Below are 25,341 nucleotides of genomic sequence, written 5' to 3'. Positions count from 1 at the left end.
ATGGCTCAGTATGGATTTCTACTCTTTGTTTACATGCACCTTTTCCCGCTATAATGACATCGGATGACAAGGCACGTATATGTGTCTTCATTGGTTTCTTGCAAGCTGGAAGCAGTCCAAAGCGGAAGTGCTCTTTCCCCAAACAGCAACAACAAAGTTACAATGTATCCATTCGATCATCAGATTGGCAGTTTCAGAATGTTGTACATTGTTTTGTCAACGACTATTGAAGTTATATATATATATATATATATATATATATATATATATATGTATGTTTTATAATGGGAAATAATGGACACCACAGTACATTATTTTTTAATAAAGATATGCCTACATTATTATGACCATTTATGTGTATACACACAAAGTAGGTATATGCACAAGGCGATGATATTATGTATGTAATCTTTATTTATGCAAACTAATTATGCCCTTTATCCTGCATGAAAGACAACACAAAAAAACGGTACAAAACAAATCGCAGGTAGGTTATGCTCCTGTCCAAAACTAGGCCTCACATGGCTCCAATGACAACTAGACAGCACAATAGCATATACAGTAGGACTACCAAATAAAGTGCTCTTGCATAGTGTCCTCATTTATATCACAGTTATTTAAGGTTAATGTGTTGATATCCCATAGCCCAAATGATGTAGGCAGGGCCTAGGCTAAAGGGAGAAATAGGCTTGGCCTAATTCTATAGAATTCTAAATAATGGCAGAATATTGCCCTGATGAAAAATGCATGCAGGCTATACTTCGTCCAGGGTTATTACTAAATGTAATTATTTGTGTCCATAATAAAGAAGGCTAATGCTAAAAGCAGTGTTCACATATAAAGGGGGAACGGTGGAGGGGAGGGCGAGCTAGTGAGCGGAGATACAAGAGTTCGGGTTGTTGGCTGGGGCAGTTGTCGAGAGGTAGGCTATTGCAATTGTGTTACAAACCGAAAAAACGATGAAATCCGCCGTCGCAGCTGCCGAAACAACGGTAGCATGGTAGCTTTGGACTGGGGTTTGCAAGACGAGCGCCGATATCTACACGTTACTGTAATTTTAACACAGCATTACTTATCCCCCTGATCGAGTCGGGTAAACCACCGTCCGAGATGGGGAAGGAGGTTAATGGTGTTTCGCGGAGCCGGTTTGAGGTGAGTTTATAATATAGGAGATTGATAGATGACAATTATTTTTGATTGGTGTTATGGTGTTTGTTAAACTACGTCCATGGTTGCGCACCGATGCAGCTTCCGCAGTCAATGTTTGGATTAGGGCAAACATGTTGTTTTCAAGTATCGACAATATCTTGATTTCTTCAATAGCCTAACAGAATGTACAGTTATTAAATGGGGTTATAGTTTCACATTTTGTGTTTATAAAGCATTCATAGGTTTCCGGGCTGATTTTAAAAAATTGTGGAGCCTATCCGAGCTTTCTCTTTGTGCCGTCAAAACAAAGACAATGGCACAAATAAAGACTTTTAGGCTTCACACTGATACGAAGCCCTATATTTCCCATCGTTTTATAAACATAAAATGTGATAATATTCGGGCCTACTTCATCCTACTGTGTGACTGAGTTATTTCACAGAGTTGGAGAATTGGAATGTTGTCTTTGATCAGCTAGGGTTCTGTTGTGTAGACTCATGGCCGCTGCGGGTTGATCCTGCTACAGATGGGCCATTCGCTCGGCCACGACTCGGCTAGTCCACCACCACACTCCGAATATCAACAGCAAAAACAACAATATATATCTGTTTTTCAAATCATACAGGCTATGATTTCCCTATAGATGTTTACGTTGACAGAAGCCCCATGTTTTTTATGCAAGCGATCGTTATTCAACGTTGTGGCAAAGTTTTCGTCGCTTTATACGCAGCGATAAAGAATGCACCAAAATGTGAAATATGGCTTTGGATAAATACAGTCTCATTAACAAATGCCGTCCGTGTGTGTTCACGCCGTGACATTGGCCTGTCTGCCCTGAGCACTCTGTTGTTTAATCCTCATCTAGGTGGCGTGGGATTTGTGTTGTTTTATTTATTTTTAACAGTGCAACAGCTGACGACTCAGAAGATTCAGGCCGTACCTTCTGGCCTGACATCTGCGGCAGATACGTGAGCTGTAGTTTACTAGCCAATAACAATGGACTTTAACGGTTTGGAGAGTAGAATTGTAATTGTGTTGCATTTATAGGCAGGCCTATTCTTAGTCACGCCCCTGTTTTTTTAATGCATCAACATATTGCCTATTGTCAAGTGGCCTAGTGTTGTTGATTGAAACGCTACAGTTAGTTTCTCTCTATCTTGCGTTGTGTGTATTTCGTTTCCAAAGGGATGAGGTGTGTTGTCTTCAGCAATTCTTAGTGTGAATCAGTCAGTGAGCTCAGCTCATGTACTGTAACCAAGGCAAGGCAACACACATATCCCGTAAGTCTTGAGCATTTGAAACAGTTTTTCATATAACATTATTGGCTCTGGTCTAAGAGAATTCTAGAAAGTCATTCATATCTAGAGATATTCTTGATATGACTTTATATTCAAATAGTAGAGGAAAGTGAACAATTTGTACATTTAACTTTTAACCTGTCATGCTGGGAAAGGATCCAAGTTATTTAAACACGTCCTAAATAGTATGAGTATGATTGGAGATTCAAACATGATTTAGCCTTATTTCAAACTATTTGATGATATACAGTGCATTCGGATAGTGTTTAGACCCCTTGACTTTTTCCACATTTTGTTACGTTTCAGCCTTATTCTAAAATGTATGAAAAATATATATATATCCTCATCAACCTACACACAATACCCCATAATGACAAAGTGAAAACGGGATTTTAGAAATGTTAGCAAATTTATAAAAAACAAGATGTTTCTATAACTTAATTGGAGCCCACCTGTGGTAAATTCAATTGATTGGACATGATTTTGAAAGGCAACACACCTGTCTATATAAGGTCCCATGGTTGACAGTGCATGTCAGAGCATAAACCAAGCCATGAGTTAGAAGGAATTGTTCGTAGAGCTCCGAGACAGGATTGTGTCAAGGCGCAGATCTGGGGAAGGGTACCAAAGCATTTCTGCAGCATTGAAGGTCCCCAAGAACACAGTGGCCTCCATCATTCTTAAATTAAAGAAGTTTGGAACCACCATGACTCTTCCTAGGGCTGGCCGCCCGGCTAAACTGAGCAATCCGGGGAGAAGGGCATTTGGTCAGGGAGGTGACCAAGAACCCGATGGTCACTCTGACAGAGCTCCGGAGTTGTTTGTCTGTGGAGATGGGAGAACCTTCCAGAAGGACAACCATCTCTGCAGCACTCCACCAATCAGGCCTTTATGGTAGAGTGGCCAGACGTAAGCCACTCCTCAGTAAAAGGCACATGACAGCCCGCTTGGAGTTTGCCAAAAGGGACCTAAAGGATTCTGACCACGAGGAACAAGATTATCTGGTCTGACGAAACCAAGATTGAACTCTTTGGCCTGAATGCCAAGTGTCACGTCTGGGAGGAAACCTGGCACCATCCCTATGGTGAAACAAGGTGGTGGCAGCATCATACTTTGGGGATGTTTTTCAGAGGCAGGGACTGTGAGACTAGTCAGGATTGAGGGAAAGATGAGCGATGCGAAGTACAGAGATCCTTTATGAAAACCTGCTCCAGAGCCCTCAGGACCTCAGACTGAGGCGAAGGTTCACCTTCCAACAGGACAACTACCCTAAGTACACAGCCAACACAACGCAGGAGTGGCTTCTGGGACAAGTCTCTGAATGTTCTTGAGTGGCCCAGTCAGAGCCCGCACTTTAACCCGATCCAACATCGGGTTAAAGCAGGGTGGTAAGCCAGCAGCATACCACCCTGCATACCACTGCTGGCTTGCTTCTAAAGCTAAGCAGGGTTGGTCCTGGTCAGTCCCTGGATGGGAGGACAGATGCTGCTGGAAGTGGTGTTGGAGGGCCAGTAGGAGGCACTCTTTCCTCTGGTCTAAAAAAAAAAATATCCCAATGCCCCAGGGCAGTGATTGGGGACACTGCCCTGTGTAGGGTGCCGTCTTTCGGATGGGACGTTAAACGGGTGTCCTGACTCTCTGAGGTCATTAAAGATCCCATGGCACTTATCGTAAGAGTAGGGGTGTTAACCCCGGTGTCCTGGCTAAATTCCCAATCTGGCCCTCAAACCATCATGGTCACCTAATAATCCCCAGTTTACAATTGGCTCATTCATCCCCCTCCTCTCCCCTGTAACTATTCCCCAGGTCGTTGCTGCAAATGAGAATGTGTTCTCAGTCAACTTACCTGGTAAAATAACGGATAAATAAAATAAAATAAAATCTGTGGAGAGATCTAAAAATAGCTGTGCAGCGACGCTCCCCATCGAACCTGACAGGGCTTGAGAGGATATGCAGAGAAGAATGGGAGAAACTCCCCAAATACAGGTGTGCCAAGTTTGTAGCGTCATACCCAAGAAGACTCAAGACTGTAATCGCTGCCAAAGGTGCTTCAACAAAGAAATGAGTAAAGGATCTGAAAACTTTTTGCTTTGTCATGGGGTATTGTGTGGAGATTGAGGGTGGGGGGGACAATTTAATCCATTTTAGAATAAGGCTGTAATGTAACAAAATGTGGAGGAAGTCAAGGGGTCTAAATACTTTCTGAATACACTGTACAATAAGATATATCACATGGAACAGTATTTCTCACCATTCAAGAAAAGGTACTTTGTAATAATATGTGGCAACATACTCAAACCATAAGGGCAGTTCCACGGTAACGGAATTGCGTTGACTCAGATTTTTCAATTAAAATGTATGCCCAACAAAAACCAGTGTTTTCAAAGTTTAACAAACCATACAAGTTTATGCACAAGGAATACTTTTGAGAACAATTTACAATAACACATTTACTGGAAGAACTGTGCAGATGCAAAGTTTGGTGACAGAATTTCAGTAAAATCTCCCTGTGTCAACGTTTTCCAGAAACTATAAACATCTGCTCCGAATTAAGATTCAACGAGGTCTGTAGACAGAATGGCATGTGAGCTATGACATGACACATTGACTGAAAAATCTCATTTGATTATTAAACTACAGCAAGTGAAGTGGATTTACACCCGGTAACAGAATTGCGGTAACAGAACTTCGTCATGGGTCCCTGATCTGTACTACACAGAAATGCATAGTTATGGATATGAATGTCATTCTCTTCATAGTTCTATAACCTAAATAGGTACACAAAGGTATAAATATGTAATATCCTCCTCTGCATATTTGGGTATTATTCTACACACCGGCTATTATTTTAATGTGCTCTGCCCCCAAACAAGACCAATCATAGACATCTATGTTTCATAAGCTTGGACATTCAAAGTATAGTACAGAACAATAGAGCTCAGTAAAGGACAGAACAGTGGAGTATAGTTTACCATTGTAGCCAATTCAATTGCAGAAAATCACTTACCAATTACATTTTTGGGGGGGTTTTAATCACTTAATAAATTAACAAAATGTATATCAGTAAAAGTAGTTTATTGATAGGTCTACCTTTACTTGTTACTTAAAGATATGTGGGTTTTTGGTAAAGGAATTTCAAGGCAATGTTTCTTAAACTTACACGGCAAAAAAAGTTATACAAAATGGAACATGTTGATATTAGTTGGCAGGGGTCTTTATTTACTTAAGCATTATTACTATGTATTTTTAATACCTTTTTTTGTTGTTGACTTTTTCTGGTAGATGTTTTCTAATACCCCTTTTCCATCTGTTTGGCCTGAAATCAAAGCCGTTGCTTATTCTGAAATGTTTAGGATGGAAAATTGTTTAAAAATGTGTGTATGCCTTAATTTCTCAAATATAGTCTTAGCTTTCATTTGACACCAGATTTTATATGCTCCTATGGACTTCACATGTTGGTGCTCATGGGTCCTTTTTACATGGAATTGACCAATAACTACTGTGGCCCAGCAAACAATCATATAATGTTACACCACAAAGGAAAAACTCCACAAAGGAAAAACAATGTAGCCTATATGCCCCAGACCATGCGCATCTGGTTATTTTGGAAATGGCCGTGGATTATTTGACCTGTTGAGTAGTTCTCTGAAAGGCAAGCTGTCAGAGTGAATTTTCCCCAAATCCAAAAGTGAAATGCCTGTCCTTTCCTGCTCCCTCGGAGTGTTAAAGTAAACAGGGATCGTAGGACAGGCTTAATGTACTATTGACCCAGTGCATCCACTGAATTTGTATTCACATTCAAAATATTCATATATTGGAGGTCAGACTAACAGCAGACTCAGGTTGACTTTGTCACAAAGTTGCTCAAGTCTCTACAAAGTGTATTCCTGTTTATGCTTGATATCTTTGTCATTACATGGACCACCAGCATGGTTCAGCATTACTGCATTTGACAGGTCCTATTCTGACTACAATACTCCTCCATTAAAAAAAAAAATATATATATATATATGCCATTTAGCAGACCAAAGTTATCCAAAGCGACTTACACAGACAGGCCAACTAAGAAATTTGTTCCACTAATTGGTGTTTTGACCAATCACATCAGATCTTTTCACATATCTTTTTCAAAGCTGATCTGATTGGTCGAAAGACAAATGAGTGAGAGAAAAATATCAGATTATTTCTAAATATCAGAATTGGGCTGCCTGTTGTAAATGCAGCATTAGTCATACAACATTTGTTGTATGAGTGGCCCCAGGAATCAAATATGAATACAATTGACTTACCCATTAAGTGCTTCATACTTGGACAAATGTAGGTTTGCTCCTAAATAAGCGCTAAAGTCTGCAAACTAGAGTAGGATACTGTTTTCCATGACATCATCTTTCAGTGTATCAAGGGCCTGAATATCTCATGGATCCTAATTTTCTGTTTGTGGGTGTGTTAACACCTCTTCTGTAGTCACTGTTTGATTAGGAGACAGAAAATGTCTCCCTTCCTCTCAATCTCCATCGCACTCACTGTATCACCCCCTTTCTCCCGTCAAGCTTTGACATTGAACCTATCTCTACTGATGACAGTGATTGTTTGTCATTGGTTATATGCTGGAGCTTTCCTTGGGGTGGGGCAGAGAGAGTAGAGGAAGTCTAGGCCAGTCCTGCTGTGAGCGATGGAGCCAAAGGAAGTTAACACGCTCTTCTTCATCTCTTCCTCACAGATGTTCTCAAACAGCGATGAGGCCGTCATCAATAAGAAGCTGCCCAAGGAGCTGTTGCTACGGTGAGCGAGGGCTTTCCAATGACTGGGCCGTATGCACACACAGAATATGGCATGCTCAACACCATCAAACATCTTAACCTGCCCAAAACACAGCCGTGTACACTCTGATCCACCTGCTCCACGCAACACAGCCACTGACAATTAGCGAGGTTACATCGTGACACTTGAGCCATGAGCCACCCTAGAAACGAAGGGTCACTATACCGGGGCTCTAGTGGTTTGGTCAACATCACCGACCAACTGCCATCTGCCACTCTCCCTCATGCGCCCCATCCCACTTGCCCCAATCCCCCCCCAATGCTAAAACTAATTAAACACGGATGGTCTGGGCTATAAAACATTCAAATCGATTAAGCAAAGAAAAAAATTAAAAAGCCCCTGAGCAAACAGAAAATGGAGGCCATAACTCAAGCCTGGGTCTCACCAGCAGAACGGTCTGGGATAGAGGTGCTGACGGTTGGGGGTGTGCTGAAGGTGCAGGGGCCACAGACTGAGCTCTGATTTACTAGGGCTTTTGGGTTAGGGGCAGGCTTGCCGAGGCCAAATGCAACATTATACTCACCCTACATCACACTGGGCTGCAGGGTGCAATGTGTTACATATGAATCCATCACACATGCATACCTATTCTCGAAGGGCATAGGCAGTATTCACACTCCTTGACTTCTTCCACATTTTGTGTTACAACCCGAATTTAAAAATGGATAACATTTAGATGTTTTTTGTCACTGGCCTACACACAATACCCAATAATGTCAAAGTGGAATTGTTTTCTGACATGTTTACAAATGAATAAAAATGAAAAGCTGAAATGTCTTGACTAAGTATTCAACCCCTTTGTTATGGCAAGCCTAAATAAGTTCAGGAGTAAAAATGTCTCAACGAGTGACATGCGTTGCATGGACTCACTCCGTGTGCAATAATAGTTTTTAACATGATTTTTGAATGACTACCTAATCTCTATCCCACACATACAATTATCTGTAAGGTCCCTTAGTCGAGCAGTGAATTTCAAACACATATTCAACCACAAATACCAGAGAGGTTTTTCAATGACTCGCAAAGAAGGCTACCTATTGGTAGATGGGTAAAGAATTTTAAAAAGCAGGCATTGAATATCCCTTTGAGAATGGTAAAGTTATTAATTACACTTTGGATGTTGTATCAATTCATCTAGTCACTACAAAGATACAGGCGACCTTCCTAACTCAGTTGCCAGAGAGGAAGGAAACTGCTCAGGAATTTCACCATGTGGCCGTTGGTGACTTTAAAACAGTTACAGAGTTTAATGGCTGTGAAAGGGGAACTGCGAATGGATCAACAGCATTGTAGTTACTCCACAATACTAACCTAATTTTATAGTGAAAAGGAAGCCTGTACAGAATACAAAAATGTGAAAACATGCATCCTGTTTGCAACAAGGCACTAAAGTAATAATGCAAAAACTGTGGCAAAGCAATTCACTTTTTGTCCGGAATACAAAGTGTTATTTTTGGGGCCAATACGTTACTGAGTACAACTCTACATATTTTAAAGCATAGTGGTGGCTGCATCATGTTATGGGTATGCTTGTAATCATTAAGGTCTGGGAGTTTCTCAGGATAAAAAAATTGTGAATGGAGTTAAGCACAGGCAAATCCTAGATGACTTCACCTTTCTGCAGGACAATAACCTAAAACACAAGACCAAATCTACACTGGCGTTGCTTACCAAAAAGACAGTTTGACTTAAATCTACTTGAAAATCTATGGCAAGACCAGAAGATTCACAGCTGTGCTGTAAAAGGTTCTTCTATTGACTTAGGGGTAAATGTTGAATTCTGGCTGAAACGCAACAATGTGGAAAAAGTCAAGGGGTATGAATACTTTCTGAAGGCACTGGTAACATACATACATACATACATACATACATACATACATACATACATACATACATACAGTACCAGTCAAATGTTTGGACACAACTACTCATTCCAGAGTTTTTCTTTATTTTTACTATTTTCTACATATTAGAATAATAGTGAAGACATCAACACTATGAAATAAGACATATGGAATCATGTAGTATCCAAAAAAGTGTAAAACAAATCCAAATATATTTTCTATTTGAGATTCTTCAAAGTAACCACCCTTTGCCATGACAACTTTGCACACTCTTGGCATTCTCTCAACCAGCTTCTTGAGGTAGTAACCTGGAATGGATTTCAATTAACAGGTGTGCCTTGTTAATTTGTGGAATTTCTTTCCTTCTTAATGCATTCGAGCCAATCAGTTGAGTTGTGACAAGGCAGGGGTGGTATACAGAAGATGGCCCTGTTTGGTAAACGACCAAGTCCATATTATGGCAAGAACAGCTCAAATAAGCAAAGCGAAACGACAGTCCATTATTACTTTTAAGACATGGTCAGTCAAAACGGAACATTTCAAGAACTTTAAGTTTCTTTATGTGCAGTCGCAAAAACCATCAAGCGCTATGACGAAACTGTCTCTCATGAGGACCGCCACAGGAAAGGAAGACCCAGAGTTACCTCTGCTGCAGAGGATACGTTCATTAGAGTTACCAGCATCAGAAATTGCAGCCCAAATATATGCTTCAGAGTTCAAGTAGGAGACCCATCTTAACATCAACTGTTCAGAATAGACCGCATGAATCAGGCCGTCATGGTTGAATTGCTGCAAAGAAATCACTACTAAAGGACACCAATAAGAAGAAGAGACTTGCTTGGGCAAAGAAACACAAGCAAAGGACATTAGACCGACGGAAATCTGTCCTTTGGTCTGAGTCCAAATTTGAGATTTTTGGTTCCTGCCGCTGTGTCTTTGTGAGACACAGAGTAGGTGAACGGATGATCTCTGCATGTGTGGTTCCCACCGTGAAGCATGGAGGAGGAGGAGGTGTGTGGGTGCTTTGCTGGTGACACTGCCAGTGATTTATTTAGAATTCAAGGCACACTTAACCAGCATGGCTACCACAGCATTCTGCAGCGATACGCCATCCCATCTGGTTTGCGCTTAGTGGGACAATCATTTCATTTCTTTTTCAACAGGAGAATGACCCAACACACCTCCAGGCTGTGTAAGGGCTAATTTGACCAAGAAGGAGAATGATGTAGTGCTGCATCAGATGATCTGGCCTCCACAACCACCTGACCTCAAACCAATTGAGAGTTTGTGTTGAGTTGGACCGCAGAGTGAAGGAAAAACAGCCAAGAAGTGTTCAGCATATGTGGGAACTCCTTCAAGACTGTTGGAAAAGCATTCCAGGTGAAGCTGGTTGAGAGAATGCCAAGAGTGTGCAAAGCTGTTAAGGCAAAGGGTGGCTACTTTGAAGAATCTAAAATACAAATTTGTTGGTTATTACATGATTCCATATGTGTTATTTCATAGTTTTGATGTCTTCACTATTCTACAATGTAGAAAATAGTAAAAAATAAAGACTAAATCTTGAATGAATAGGTGTCCAAACTTTTGACTGGTATTGTATTGTATGTATGTACACACTGAGTATACCAAACATTAGGAACACCTTCCTAATATTTAGTTGCACCCACCTTTTTGCCCTCAACAGCCTCAATTCGTCAGGGCATGGGCTCTACAAGGTGTTGAAAGCGTTCCACAGCGACGCTGGCCCATGTTGACTCCAGTGCTTCCCACAGTTGTCAAGTTGGCTGGATGTCCTTTGGGTGGTGGACCATTGTTGATACACACAAACTGTTGCGTTGCAGTTCTCGACACAAACAGGGGCTCCTGGCACCTACTGTCATACTCCGTTCAAAGGCACCTTTTTTGTCTTGCCCATACACCCTCTGAATGGCACACATTCTCAATTGTCTCAAGGCTTAAAAATCCTTCTTTAACCTGTCTCCTCCCCTTCATCTTCACTGATTTGAAGTGGATTTAACAAGTGACAAATGAGGGATCATATCTTTCACCTGGATTCACCTGGTCAGTCTGTCATGGAAAGAGGTGTTTTTAACGTTTTGTGTGTGTGTAATGCCCCACCACACAATCTCTCTCTGCAAAAGTAAACATTTATCTAGCCTTCAAACACGATAACCATAGTAGAGTTAACATAACTTCACAATCATAAGTGTCATATATTCATCAAACATAAAGTGGCATACATAGCAGAGTTCTAAGTGTAATTTATAGGGTCGAACAGGGATTCTGGGTAGAGCCTTGTATACATAGAGGGCTCTGGTTCTGATTCTGGGTACCAGGGGTTCTGAACCATCCCTGTCTGTGTTCCAGAATCTTCTCCTTTCTGGATGTGGTGACACTCTGTCGCTGTGCCCAGGTCTCACGGGTGAGTTTGTGTTTCTGAAGTGTGTATTTGGTTCAGTGTGAGTGTGTGTGTGTGTGTAATTGTGTGTTGGACAGAATAGTGAAACCAGTGAAGTTGACCATGTGCCCCTCTCTCCCTCAGTCGTGGAATGTGCTCGCTCTGGACGGCAGTAATTGGCAGAGGATTGACCTTTTCGACTTTCAGAGAGATATCGAGGTCAGGAAGTCTCGCATAAACCTTTTTCCTCACCTCTTCTCTCTCCTATCCTCTCCATCTCCTCCTCACCTGCCATTGATTTATCAATTGTCTTTGTCTGTCTTGCTATCTTTTATGGAAACAAAGTGGACATTCATGGCTTTGACCTTATAAACACAAACAACATTGACTTTAAACCCACATACCGTGATTATCGAAGATTTGAATCCAGGACCTTAGCAGTTGGTTGTCTACCAAAGGAACGTTTGAATTGACTACTATTGATGTTGTGCGTTCACCACAATCAATGTCATGTACTGTATGTCAATCTATTGACCTTGTCACTGTATGGATGACCACAGATGACCATTTAAAGGCATTTGAAGGGTATGACTGATGTATTCACACGTGACACGTTTAGTACATTGCCATAATCAACAATGAATGACCTGAACGCCAGGTCAAGTATAATCATGTCTGCCAGACGTGAGTGCAATAGTAAGACAGACACTCAACAGGCTCTGTGAAATTGGTTCAAGTTAAGCAGTCAGTGTTTACAAAGATGGTTGTGTTTTGCCTGAACAGGCAGACTCCTACCCTATGCCCCTGCTACATGCATTCTTGCATGTATGTGAAGATGATCTGGGGATGAATCTATGTTTTATGAGAGGTGTTTGTTTGTGTCCGTGTGTTGCAGGGGCGAGTGGTGGAGAACATCTCGAAACGATGTGGGGGATTCCTGAGGAAGTTGAGTCTGAGGGGCTGTCTGGGGGTGGGGGACAGCGCTCTGAGGTGAGGACTGACTGGGAATCTGGCCTAGACTGGGCACTCTTGGCACTGAGGAGGGTGAGGGGAGGAGATTTATGTGGGAGCTGGAGGGCAAGTACACACACTCCAGTGGAAATATGTCTGTTCCTGTTTGTTTTTCAACAGAACCTTCTCCCAGAACTGCAGGAATATCGAGCTGCTTAGTTTGAATGGCTGCACCAAGATTACTGACAGGTATTTGCAGACATTTATGCCTTATGTTTTTTTTGTCTAGTATAATGATGTTTTGCTAATGTACTAAAGTGTTACATTATTATACATGTAAGCCTCTTGTCTCTTTCTCTCGCATGCAGCACATGTAACAGCCTCAGTAAGTTCTGTCCCAAGCTCAAGCACTTGGACCTCGCCTCCTGTACCTCAATCACCAACCTGTCACTCAAAGCACTCAGGTGAGGGGTCTCTCCTTCTCCCACTCACACTGTCAGCATTCCTGGAAAAACCTTGTCACTCACCTTTTAGTGATTTGATTGTAGTCATCCCTCTTCATGCTCCGTGACAGTTTGTTGACTCTAGAACTAATATAAGCCATTCAAAATATCCTGGGACTTTTTTGAGACACAAGGTTTTTCCAGGACTCCGACAATACTCACACACACACACACACACACACACACACACACACACACACACACACACACACACACACACACACACACACACCGGGGAGTCTCCTCAGCAGGAGCAGATGGTTGCATCTGTTGTACAAGTGTAGGGTGAACAGGTAATTCAGGGGATGTGCATAAATATGGGACACATTTGTTGTTGTTTTGCCGGCTTTTTATCTAATATCTGTGTTGTGGTCTGACCCATTTCTTCCCCTGCAGTGAGGGCTGTCCTCTGTTAGAGCAGCTTAACATCTCGTGGTGTGACCATGTGACTAAGGATGGCATCCAGGCCTTGGTACGATGCTGTCCCGGACTCAAAGGCCTTTTCCTCAAGGGCTGCACACAGGTAGGGCCAGGGCAAGGCAACAAAAGGGTCAGCTAGAGTTGGGACCATTAAAAAGCATAAGATCGCTACCTCAATCTAAGCAAGGTGCGTGAACAGAAGAACAGACTGGATATGGGAGAGGTATTCAGACACCCTTGCAGGTGAAATGAACAAACGGATCGCGTATGATTAGTATTGTAGGCAGGAGGATGAGGCATTAAGATATAGGTAGACTCAATGGCTGACTGAGGGGAGAGGGGCTTAGCTAGTCTAGATATGAGACCAGGGCTAATGTTTGTATTGCAAGCAGTGTGATGGGGAGGGTAGATCCAAACAGCAGGTAGGACATTTAGTTGCAGAAGGGGGTTAGCTAGCTAGCTCATTGGTGGGGTTACCTTGGTACACTGCTAATGGGATTTAAAATGACACCTCTCTCGCTCTCTCTCTCCCTCTCTCGCGCTCTCGCTTCTTTCCATCTCCACCTATTAACTAGTTGGAGGATGAAGCACTGAAGCACATTGGTGCACACTGTCCAGAGCTGGTCACTCTCAACTTACAGACGTGTTCGGTAAGCAAGCACCTCTTTCAGTGTTTAGGTCTCATAACAGCAAAACCTGCTGGTCTCACAGCTCCAAAATAAAGTGAGTGTCTCGCTTGATATTTCACCACCCATCATGTTTGGGGCTGAATGCTTTGTTGTGGTGGGTTGGGGGCTTGTAACTCCTGAATAGGTTTGTCATTGAGAAATTATGAATCTCTAATAGCTGTTGTGGCCATCCATATGGAAGGTAAATGAGTCATGTCCTGCCTCTCCTCTGCTGTTTTTTTTTTTTTTGGTGGACTGAGGGGAGTTTATTGTGTACAAGGCTGCTCAGTCAGTCTGCCCTGCAGTAAAGGGACTGGTGTGGACTGAGGCCTGCCCTGCCATGTAACCTACATAACGAATAGCGTGTGAAATCCACCCAGACAACACATTTGTTTCTCTGGTATCCTCTTTATCTGTGTCTCCAAATTCCCTTCCTGTTATGTCTACACCCCAAATGTCTCTCTCTCTCTCCCTCTTTCCTTCCTTGTCTCCTTCTCAATATCTCCCATCTTTCAGCAGCTCCCTCTTCTTTTGCCAGACTCGCCTCTGTTTCATCCTCTGTCCTCTCTCTCTTTTTACACCTGTGCTTTCTCTTTGTGGCTCCCCCTCGCAACTTTCTGCAATCTTGTAAGATCAGAACTATAGAGGGAAAAGAGATGAAAATATATCACAGAAAACAAGATATGATTCTCCTTCCCTGTTCCGAGGTGGATATTCATAACCTACGGCATTAGTTAATTTTGTTTGGTGTTTGATGCCGTGGAAGTTCTGCTAGTGACCCGTGCCTGCTTCCTTCTGAGCAGCAGATCACAGACGAAGGTCTCATTACTATATGCCGGGGCTGTCACCATCTGCAGTCGCTGTGTGTCTCAGGTTGTGCCAACATCACAGACGCCATCCTCCACGCCTTGGGACTGAACTGCCCGCGCCTCAGGTTGGTACTCCCTCTGCTCCTAGTCCACCTCCTCACCCCAGACCCCTGCTCCAACCCCTCCACAGTGGTCTCAGGTGTGTCCCCCCCCCCACCAAGCCCACCTCATCCAACCCACATCCACGCCACCCCCACCCATCCCTGCTTCTAACCCCTGTTCACTCCAAATGCCACCAGAAACTCCATACAACCCTTCATACATTAAGACTCAAATACACCCCGCTCTCCTTTCTGGTTAGTGCCCAAATTAACCCACCTTGTATTTCCTCAGACACGTCAATACATAGAAGTTCCCCCGACCAGTAACAGTATGTCCTGTCTCCTTTCAGAATATTAGAGGTGGCTCGCTGCTCTCAGCTCACAGATGTGGGCTTCACTACACTAGCAAGGGTGAGTGTGGAAACTGACGCAGGTCACACACACACATCTCTGACATACACTACCATTCAAAAGTTTGGGGTCACTTAGAAATGTCCTTGTTTTTGAGAAAAGCAACAAAAAAAATTGGTCAATTTTAAAGTAACATCAAATTGATCAGAAATACAGTGTAGACCTTGTTAATGTTGTAAATGACTAGCTGGAAACGGCTGATTTTTAATTGAATATCTACATAGGTGTACAGAGGCTCATTATCAGCAGCCATCACTCCTGTGTTCCAATGGCACGTTGTGTTAGCTAATCCAAGTTTATAATTTTAAAAGGCTAATTGATCATTTAGAAAACCCTTTTGCAGTTTTGTTAGCAGAGTTGAAAACTATTGTACTGATTTAAAGAAGCAATAAAACTGGCCTTTAGACTAGTTGAGTATCTGGAGCATTAGCATTTGTGGGTTCGATTACAGGTTAAAAATGGCCAGAAACAAACTTACTTCTGAAACTCGTCAGTCTATTCCTGTTCTGAGAAATGAAGGCTATTCCATGCGAGAAATTGCCATGAAACTTGCCATCCCGGAGTCGCCTCTTCACTGTTGACGTTGAGACTGGTGTTTTGCGGGTACTTTTTAATGAAGCTGCCAGTTGAGGACTTGTGAGGCGTCTGGTTCTCAAACTAGACACTAATGTACTTGTCCTCTTGTTCAGTTGTGCACCGGGGCCTCCCACTCCTCTTTCTATTCTGGTTAGAGCCAGTTTGCACTGTTCTGTGAAGGGAGTAGTATACAGCATTGTATGAGATATTCAGTTTCTTGGCAATTGCTCGCATGGAATAGCCATCATTTCTCAGAACAAGAATAGACTGACGAGTTTCAGAAGTAAGTTTGTTTCTGGCCATTTTGAACCTGTAATCGAACCCACAAATGCTGATGCTCCACATACTCAACTAGTCTAAAGAAGGCCAGTTTTATTGCTTCTTTAATCAGTACAACAGTTTTCAGCTGTGCTAACATAATTGCAAAAGGGTTTTCTAATGATCAATTAGCCTTTTAAAATTATAAACTTGGATTAGCTAACACAACGTGCCATTGGAATACAGGAGTGATGGTTTCTGATAATGGGCCTCTGTACGCCTATGTAGATATTCCATAAAAAATCTGCTGTTTCCAGCTACAATAGTCATTTACAACATTAACAATGTCTACACTGTATTTCTGATCAATTTGATGTTATTTTAATGGACAAAAACTGTTTGCTTTTCTTTCAAAAACAAGAAAATTCTAAGTGACCCCAAACTTTTGAATTGTAGTGTACATGTGTTGTCTTACTGTTTGTGTTTTGTTTTTTTCTGGCAGAATTGTCATGAGCTGGAAAAGATGGACCTGGAAGAGTGTGTGCAGGTGAGCTAGCCTGCGCAACACGCACGTTCCCACACACACTAACATACCTTGTAGCACCATCCACCAGAAGGATACGTTTGTTTATGTCTCTCCCCAGATCACGGACGGCACACTTATCCAGTTGTCCATCCACTGCCCTCGTCTGCAAGTTCTGGTGAGCACTAGCTAATGGCTTTTATCCTAGGCGCTTGTCTCAAACATGCTTTGTTAAATCTAAGGAACGTCTTTAAATTCTATGAAATACATTTCAGAAGAACTTGTTTCTTAGATAATCCACAGTCTCATGGTGTTAATAACAAAAGAAACCCAATGTGTTCGGTGACCGTAGTATTGCTGTTCTTAACTGTTCCCTTGTTGTGGTCTCTCTCTCTCAGAGCCTGTCTCACTGTGAGCTGATTACTGACGATGGCATCAGACATCTGGGCAGCGGGCCTTGTGCCCACGACCGGCTGGAGGTGATCGAGCTGGACAACTGCCCCCTGATCACGGACGCCTCGCTGGAGCACCTGAAGACCTGCCACAGCCTGGACCGCATCGAGCTCTACGACTGCCAGCAGATCACCCGCGCAGGCATTAAGAGACTAAGGGTAGGCACTGGTGCGACATCGTACATTGCTGCTTATGCGTTGTGCACAGACACACAGACACACAGATTACAGTAGATGAATGAACATTTCTTAGATGCGTTTGTCTTTTTTATCTCTTTCTCTCCAGACCCATCTACCTAACATCAAAGTGCACGCGTATTTCGCCCCCGTCACCCCACCTCCCTCGGTCGGGGGGAGTCGCCAGAGATTCTGTCGCTGCTGTATCCTGCTATGATGTGAAGACTGCGTCCCCACCCCCCCTCAGCCCAACATCTGCCCCTCCACCCAACCTGGCTCGGCCTGGTCCGATCCGGCCTCAAGGTATACATGCTGGTGTGTCCCCCCCGATTGGAGCTGCAGAGAGAGGGAGAGAGCCCAAACACCACCGGGTCTGGGAAGAACCTTCCCAACGACATTACCAAACCCACTCACAACAGCCTTTGTCAAACACACAAATAAACACACACACACACATCACCACAGATGAGCGTCAGTACATTCCCTGCTGTCCGCAGGCCCATGTTCTAAAGACCTCGCAGCATTACAGGGAGGATTACATAATAGAACCACTGCTGTTTACAGATTAGGCTCCTAATACACTGTATGGACTACATGAAGCTAGGGCTCACTTGATACAAGGTTCCCTATGGACTACTATGACCTTTTACTGAAGGATCAGGAAGATAGGTTTGGATAAGAAACTCACATCCAATGTGTGTTTGTGGGTGTTGGGAGGATAACCAGAAACATGGCTAGAGCTACTATGAGGATATTGGTTTGGTAGAAATGCCCTCAGAATCTTTCAACGACTGTCAAGCTACCTCTAGACATAACTGCACTTAAATGTGAAGTTATCTTTGTTAGCCTCTGGTTCCATACTGCCCACTCCAAACCAATTTTTTTTTTTTTGTTGCTAAAGATCCGTTTCCATTGGCACTTTTGAAGTCAACCCAGGTTAGGCTGGACTTGGTGGCTAGCTGAAATTGTTTCCACTGCCTCCTAAATAGAATAAATTATGTCATGTTGCTAGGTAGCCAATATGTGACTGCAGCTGGCTTCGCTAATGTTGCTAACTGGCAAGATGTTGAAGAATTTAAATTCACCCTCACAATACTGTAACTAACTTTAACCCATACTCCTGTCAGTGCTAGCCATACTCAGAACCATGTATTTAGTTTGCTAACTAGCTAAACGGTTAGCGTCGCTATTGGCTAGCTAGCTAATCAAGCAAACCAGACGGCAGGTTTGAGTTTTTTTTAATTGATTTAATTATATTTTTTTATACGAAATGTTTGATATGATGTAGCTAGCTAGCTAGCTAGCTAGCTTTCAATACGAACTGGCCAGCTAAAATTCCTGCTAGCTCACGTTAGCTAGCTACAGTAGCTTGTTTTAACTCTGATATGCTAGCTAATAATGGTAGCTAGCATTTTAGGGCTGACTGTTGTCATAAAAGTTTATTGTGTAATGCAAAAATTAATGGATCCAGCTGTGGTGGTAATTCGTGTCATGTCTGACTACTGCAGTACTGCTTGTCCATGTGCTAACTAGCAGCGCACACACCTAGATGAGCTGCTAAACGTTGTCACCATCCAGCGGTGATTTAATTTTTTTTGTATTTATTTACTGAGTCACCAGCCTGAATTCTAATCGAGCTAGCACCCGTTGTGAAACTGGGCTGTGCTGGTTCGAATTTGAGAATTCCATTCGAACCATCTCTATTTTGGGCCAAATTTTAAGTGCCAGTGGAAAAGGTGTTTAATTTAACAGAGTCCTGGTGTCTTCTACAGTCATTAAACAGCCCCCCCACACACACGCACACACACACAAACTTATTGTAAATACAGTGGGTAGTAGTTATTCTTCTCTAGACTCAAAGTAGCTGCAGCTTAGTGCAGGCCTGCTAGAGGCTATGCTGAGTTTATCCAGCAAAATGATGACACTTTTTAAAGAGTCTCTATGACTCATCTAATAGTTTACTGCCAAATGACTACACACACTTGCACATACACATGCGCGCGCACACACACAGCTCAATACCTCCCCCTTCCCCTCTCTCTGTTACAATCAGAAGCTTCATTGTACAAAAAAAAGAAGAGAAAAGCAAATATTTTTCTAAAAAGGACACCAATTGAGACTTACACGTGGGGACTTGAGAAGATGCCAAATGTTGCATGTAACAATTCTAGTTTTTTAAATCTAAATGTATTATATGTAAGTACTGTGGAAATCCAGCGCCGCAGCCAGCTGAACCACACCACAGACCATGGTGTGAAGAAGAGATTTACGTCAATGGGTCTCGCACTATGAACTATGTTAAGCCAAACACATACTGTACACACACAGGTATGTGTGTGAGAGAATGTTCCAGGGCTATGGAGAGTAGTTTGGACAGTGAACCATCACCGGTTCTGGATTTTTGGAGACATATTAAACCAGGCCCCTGCAAGCTAGTCTTAACAACAACAAAAATCTTGAATAGAGACCCAAACACATAAAATAAAAAAGATTGACGTCACTGTGAGTTTGTGATGCCAGACAGACCATGAGGATGGAAAGAAAAAGCCAACCGAAAACAAAGTATCTGTATTTTCATTTTGTTGCTTTTAGTCTTTTTTTCCCTCCTTGGTGATGAACATTCTTGATGAATGCGAGCTGGCGAACCACATGTGTAGGAGGAGATGCCCAGTGTTGCTAGCGGGCACCAGGATCTGGTCAGTGACAGTAATGCCCCTTCAACTCCCATGAGGCCATGCAGGGGAGAGGGTGACAGTGGAGTTGACCCTGCCACCAGCGCAACGCCCTTCTCTTTCTGCCTGGGACCAGTGATGTGGGACGAGGAGGGGCCGCTGGAATTGGATAGGAACAAGGAAGTTGTTTAGAATCTTGACCTGGAGTGAGCTGAGTGCACAACACTGGCCTGCTGACAGATGTTGGAGTGCAGGGGTATGTGTCCCAAAACGCCACGACTACCACCTTACCAAAAGACTTTGACCCCTGTTCATGAGTTTCAAAGCCTTTCATTTGGATCCTTCCTCCTCTCCCACACTTTAACCTTCTCTGTTTTCTGTCTCTCCTCTTCTGTTCTCTGTTCTGTTTTTCTTTTTATAGTTTAGTCTTTTTTTAGCCTTTTTCTGTTCAAGTTGGTGACTTCTACATCTCGTTCTCACCCCTCCCCACTCTTTTCTGTTTGGTGTGTTTTGGGGTGGGGCTGTTTTTGTTTTTCATTCAGTCATGAGTTCAGTGTTTTCCCCAGTTAAGTTTGAGCCCTCTTGCAGTCCTTGGTTTTTGGTCTTATGCAGTTTGTGTTCTATTACGAGTTCTTGTTACCTAATGTCCAGAATGTAACCTTTGTACAGGGGGAAGGGTTGGAGACAGTGCAATTTGTAAAATAAGTTGATGATGAGTCGGTGAGGATGAACCGGTGTTGCTTGTATGTATAATGGATGTTATACAACGTATTGAATGTGTTGCCATGAAGGCATGGTCTGGGAACGTGGGGGGGTTAGGGCCTAGGTTGTGTGCTGATGTAGCAGAAACAGATTCCTCTCCTGATGTGCTTTCCCTTTACTTGTTATGCCTTGCTTTGGGGATCCCCTAACACCATGATGCAGCCCACCCCACTGTAGAAACAAAACAGAGTTGGTACGCCCAATAGGAATGTTTTAATGTTCTCTAAAAATACATATTTCCTTCTAAGATTCAAACCAACTAACAGGCAAAACATTTAATGATTATTTTCTGTTTTGTGATTTGTCAGTTGGGGGTGGGAGGGGGATAATGCAAACGGCGATTAATCCAGTCGATCTGTTTTGTTTGAATGCGGGTTTATGGGGGATTAGAGAACATCCAGGAGCCCAGATATGCGGAGATGCATAATGTACTCATACTACGCACCCTCTGGCTGGATGCAACTGTGCTCCCCCTGCTCCGTACGGTCTGGAGTTACTGGAGGGAAAGTCATGGTGAAGCCAGGATCCATAACACCTGTTTGCCCTCTTCACACATAGTTGCTGAGTCACCTGCACCACTTGTACTCGCTTAGTCATACACAGACGCACTGAGACACACACACGGTACGCACTGACCATTTGCACTGCCATGGTCCCCTCTGAATCAGAACTCAGTTGAGAGCGAAGGTATGCAGAGTAGACATACGTGCTTACACATACACACTATTGACAGCACAGACAACAGGCAAATTCAGTCTCAAGCGGTTCTGTTAGAATTTATTCAATATACAAAAACACGAGAACATGTCCATACCGGGTTATCTCATAAACTACCCTGTAGAATGTCAAGACTAAACACATGCAAAACAATTATACCGCTTCATTCCTCTGATTTTCCAGCAGTTAACATGGAAGATGACAGATTACTGATTTCTGGATCAGTCCATTTTCATGTCCACTCAGTCCCTATGACTAGACTGTGTGGGGGAGGGGGTTGGGGAGGACGGCTGGCTGGCTGCGTGAACAAGATGGTGGATTTAAAGTGTGTTCTTGGTAGTTTGACACCTGGGGATTACTTTACTTTTTTTTATTACTTTACACAATGACTGTAGTTCATATAAATTAATGTAAATCTTTTTCTTTTTTTTCTTTTTTTTACAATTAACTGATTATAAATGAATATGTATGTATGAATAAATAAATATATAACTATATTATTAAGATTTGCCTGTTATTTCTGTAATTGCAGTATGTTGAAGTGTTCATTTGTTTCGCTCTGAATTTTTTCCTGACCTGACTAGGAAAAACTCTTGGCTCCAGTTATAGGCTATAAATAGGGAGCAGAGGTTTTTCCTGACCAGGTCAGGTAGTCTCCACTATATTGTAGTAGTCCTACATGTTTTCCTGTTACTGTATGTAATGCATCTTGTCTCAAACTTAGCGCAACACTAGAGGGCAGCAATAAGCTACTTTTGAAAAAAAGGCTGTGGAGAAACCCAACCCTGAGTACTGTGCGGGGTTGTAAGAAGCAGGCTGGAACTATGTTATGAGTAGTTAAATGCTATTTTACTGAATTTATCCACTTTGTAGCAAAACTTAATTCAAACATGTATGTAACCCAAGTCTTCATACTAATTGTGTGGGTATCTGATGTCTGTGATGAAATCCTAGATGAATGAACAGGATCATTCTGTCTGCCCCATTGGGAGTAACCACACTGCTACCCGTCCTACAGTGCCATGACGACCAGCGACTTAGCTTGTGATGTTGTTAGGCTCATAGTGCCACACGGGGGCCATTTTGGCTTCAATTGTCCCCTTGCTGCTGGAGATATTGTGTTCCTCCTTCTCCTTCCCTCTGGCATGGAGTGGCTTTTTTTCGCCTCCTATCTTGTCATTGGGGGGACCTTATTTTTAGCTGGCTTACAGACACCTGGGGTATTAGTCTGCGAGTGCACAGCAGAGCAGGCAGCTTGAAAATCTTATGAATGTTCAACGAGGGTGTATTGTTTTCTCCACACAAAGCAATTGACTAATAAGAATGCTGTGTCCTACGGCTAAGTTTGTAGTCAAGACTCACACTCTGGGAAATTGGTCACGCTTACACTTGTGCCGTTCAGCATAATGACATTATATAAACACACACACTTTAGAGACTAATGTGGCATATGCTTAAATATGATGCATGTTGCAGTAGACAAACAATGCACACATGCAGGAGATCAAACTGCAGCCCCAGTGTTATATTAGGTAGCATGTTCCATTGCTCTCTGCGTCTACACAATCTGCCATGCAGTTGGCACTTGCTGCTGACTTGCTAGAGAAAACTAGGAATAATTAATTTGAATATGATTACTGGGGCTGGGGTAAAACAACAATGTCACTCCTTGGCTACCTTTCCTCCTCTCTCCACCTCTCCTTCTCTCTCGCCTTCTCTCCTCCATTAAATGGCTTCTGGCAGCTTAGCCCGGACTTTGATGAAGGGCTTAGGAGGCATAATGGAATGCATACATACATAGAAATACTGTAATCATATGCAGAAGTGTAGCTCTCTCTGATGTTGTGGCAGACTGCTACCAGCTTAGTGTTTACACACACACACACACACACACACACACACACACACACACACACACACACACACACACACACACACACACACACACACACACACACACAGGCTCTCCATCACTCTTCCCCTTTCGCCTATGTGAAAGTAGAAGAGTTTATCCCTGATTGTCCCTGTCAGTGAGTCCACAGTTGAACAAATTACCAATCAATGGAAGACAACAGATGAATGTTCATGGGTTGAAAGACTAAGGAACTTGTTTGTAACCACAGCCACCACCCGTAGCCCCCCTTATAACCATCCCCCTGTCAGTATCACATGACCCATCTTGAATGGCTACTGCCTGCTTGTTAGGCATCAGAGGCACATCTGTATAGGAGATTAGGAGCTCACCTTCATAAGGCAGCCTTACAGATAGGGCCTGTGACTGTGCCCGCTGTGTTTTTATAGGACAGGGAGAAAATGAAGGGGAGATGGGCTGTGCAACATTTGCTGTATCTGCTAAATGGAAGATGCTGTAACGAAGAAAACACGTAGGGGTTCATTTTATAAGCACAGGTAACCTTGGAGCGGAGCATAGTCGTTAAAGAAAGGAGAGGACAGAAACCAGGAAGAGAACAGAGAAGATCATTACCAGAAGTTGCTCTGGTGTCTCTCTTTATCTCACTCGTTCCCTCGCTCTTGCTCTTTCTCTATTTATTTCCTTTCTCTAACTCTCTCCTACTTCCTACCTCTCTTTTTAGATATGCTCATGTAGATACTTACACATAGACAGTGGGAAATGGGCCAACCCGTCCCACAAGGGTCGTCTTTCTGGGGAAAATCACTTAAACTATTAATAAGAATTGAAGCTCTTCTCGGATTAGATTCCTAAGTGTCCTGTTAGAACATTACACTGACTGCTCAGAATTTCTTTCCCTCCTCTGGGTCATTCAGATCAGTGTTTTTCATTATTTAGCCTAAGTATAAACAGGCTGCATTATCACAGTAGGATACCTGGTGAGACTGCTTCATTCTCTGTATTCATTCCAAGACAAGTGCACTAGTCAACGTGCAATGATTGAAACTGTTTTCGAATCATCTATTACACTTCAGGCAAGATGTCATCACATCAGTGTGGAAAACCTGGCCCCCTAACCAATCATTTCATAATAGACAGGTATGACGCCTACATGTACCCCGTGGTGCGTGCTCTAAGGTGTAATAAGGTACAGTATATTATTTCGAAGTGATCCATCATGCTGATTCATGAGCTGTCCAGTGGAGGGAGGGGGAGAGAGCGAGGGAGAGAGAGTCTGATCTTGTTTGACTTGTGCTCGATGACACATACAGAAGGACACGTATAGGCGGGCTAACTATATTGATGACTAACACAGAGATATATTGATGACTAACACAGAGATATATTGATGACTGACACAGAGCTATATTGATGACTGACACAGAGATATATTGATGACTAACACAGAGATACAGTGGGGAGAACAAGTATTTGATACACTGCCGATTTTGCAGGTTTTCCTACTTACAAAGCATGTAGAGGTCTGTAATTTTTATCATAGGTACACTTCAACTGTGAGAGACGGAATCTAAAACAAAAATCCAGAAAATCACATTGTATGATTTTTAAATAATTAATTTGCATTTTATTGCATGACATAAGTATTTGATCACCTACCAACCAGTAAGAATTCCGGCTCTCACAGACCTGTTAGTTTTCTTTAAGAAGCCCTCCTGTTCTCCACTCATTACCTGTATTAACTGCACCTGTTTGAACTCGTTACCTGTATAAAAGACACCTGTCCACACACAATCAAACAGATTCCAACCTCTCCACAATGGCCAAGACCAGAGAGCTGTGTAAGGACATCAGAGATAAAATTGTAGACCTGCACAAGGCTGGGATGGGCTACAGGACAATAGGCAAGCAGCTTGGTGAGAAGGAAACAACTGTTGGCGCAATTATTAGAAAATGGAAGA

At 42.7% G+C, this 25,341-nt stretch overlaps 1 protein-coding gene across 1 annotated transcript; it reads left to right on the top strand.

Moving 5' to 3' along the window:
• The first annotated feature begins 865 nt into the window (after window positions 1-865).
• LOC139578926 (F-box/LRR-repeat protein 20) lies at window positions 866-19,444 on the top strand. The gene is made up of 15 exons (XM_071407065.1): window positions 866-1,152; window positions 7,168-7,229; window positions 11,480-11,534; window positions 11,655-11,729; window positions 12,406-12,500; window positions 12,642-12,710; window positions 12,830-12,925; window positions 13,361-13,487; window positions 13,960-14,034; window positions 14,856-14,986; window positions 15,313-15,373; window positions 16,710-16,754; window positions 16,852-16,908; window positions 17,129-17,341; window positions 17,469-19,444. Exons 1-15 carry the CDS (start codon window positions 1,111-1,113, stop codon window positions 17,574-17,576), a joined length of 1,311 nt encoding a protein of 436 aa, XP_071263166.1. The 5' UTR covers window positions 866-1,110; the 3' UTR covers window positions 17,577-19,444.
• The last annotated feature ends 5,897 nt before the right edge of the window (window positions 19,445-25,341 follow it).

The sequence above is a fragment of the Salvelinus alpinus genome, chromosome 1 (assembly GCF_045679555.1).
Source record: "Salvelinus alpinus chromosome 1, SLU_Salpinus.1, whole genome shotgun sequence".
Classification (NCBI taxonomy): Eukaryota; Metazoa; Chordata; class Actinopteri; order Salmoniformes; family Salmonidae; genus Salvelinus; species Salvelinus alpinus.
Note: the sequence above shows the minus strand (reverse complement) of the source record. Positions and strands in the feature narration are given on the sequence as shown.

Excerpts from the sequence above, each read along its gene's own strand:
- LOC139578926 (XM_071407065.1), top strand. The coding sequence starts at position 1,111 with ATGGGGAAGGAGGTTAATGGTGTTTCGCGGAGCCGGTTTGAG. Across the intron at positions 14,035-14,855 it reads TCAACTTACAGACGTGTTCG|CAGATCACAGACGAAGGTCT; the intron begins GTAAGCAAGCAC and ends CCTTCTGAGCAG. Across the intron at positions 17,342-17,468 it reads CAGGCATTAAGAGACTAAGG|ACCCATCTACCTAACATCAA; the intron begins GTAGGCACTGGT and ends CTTTCTCTCCAG.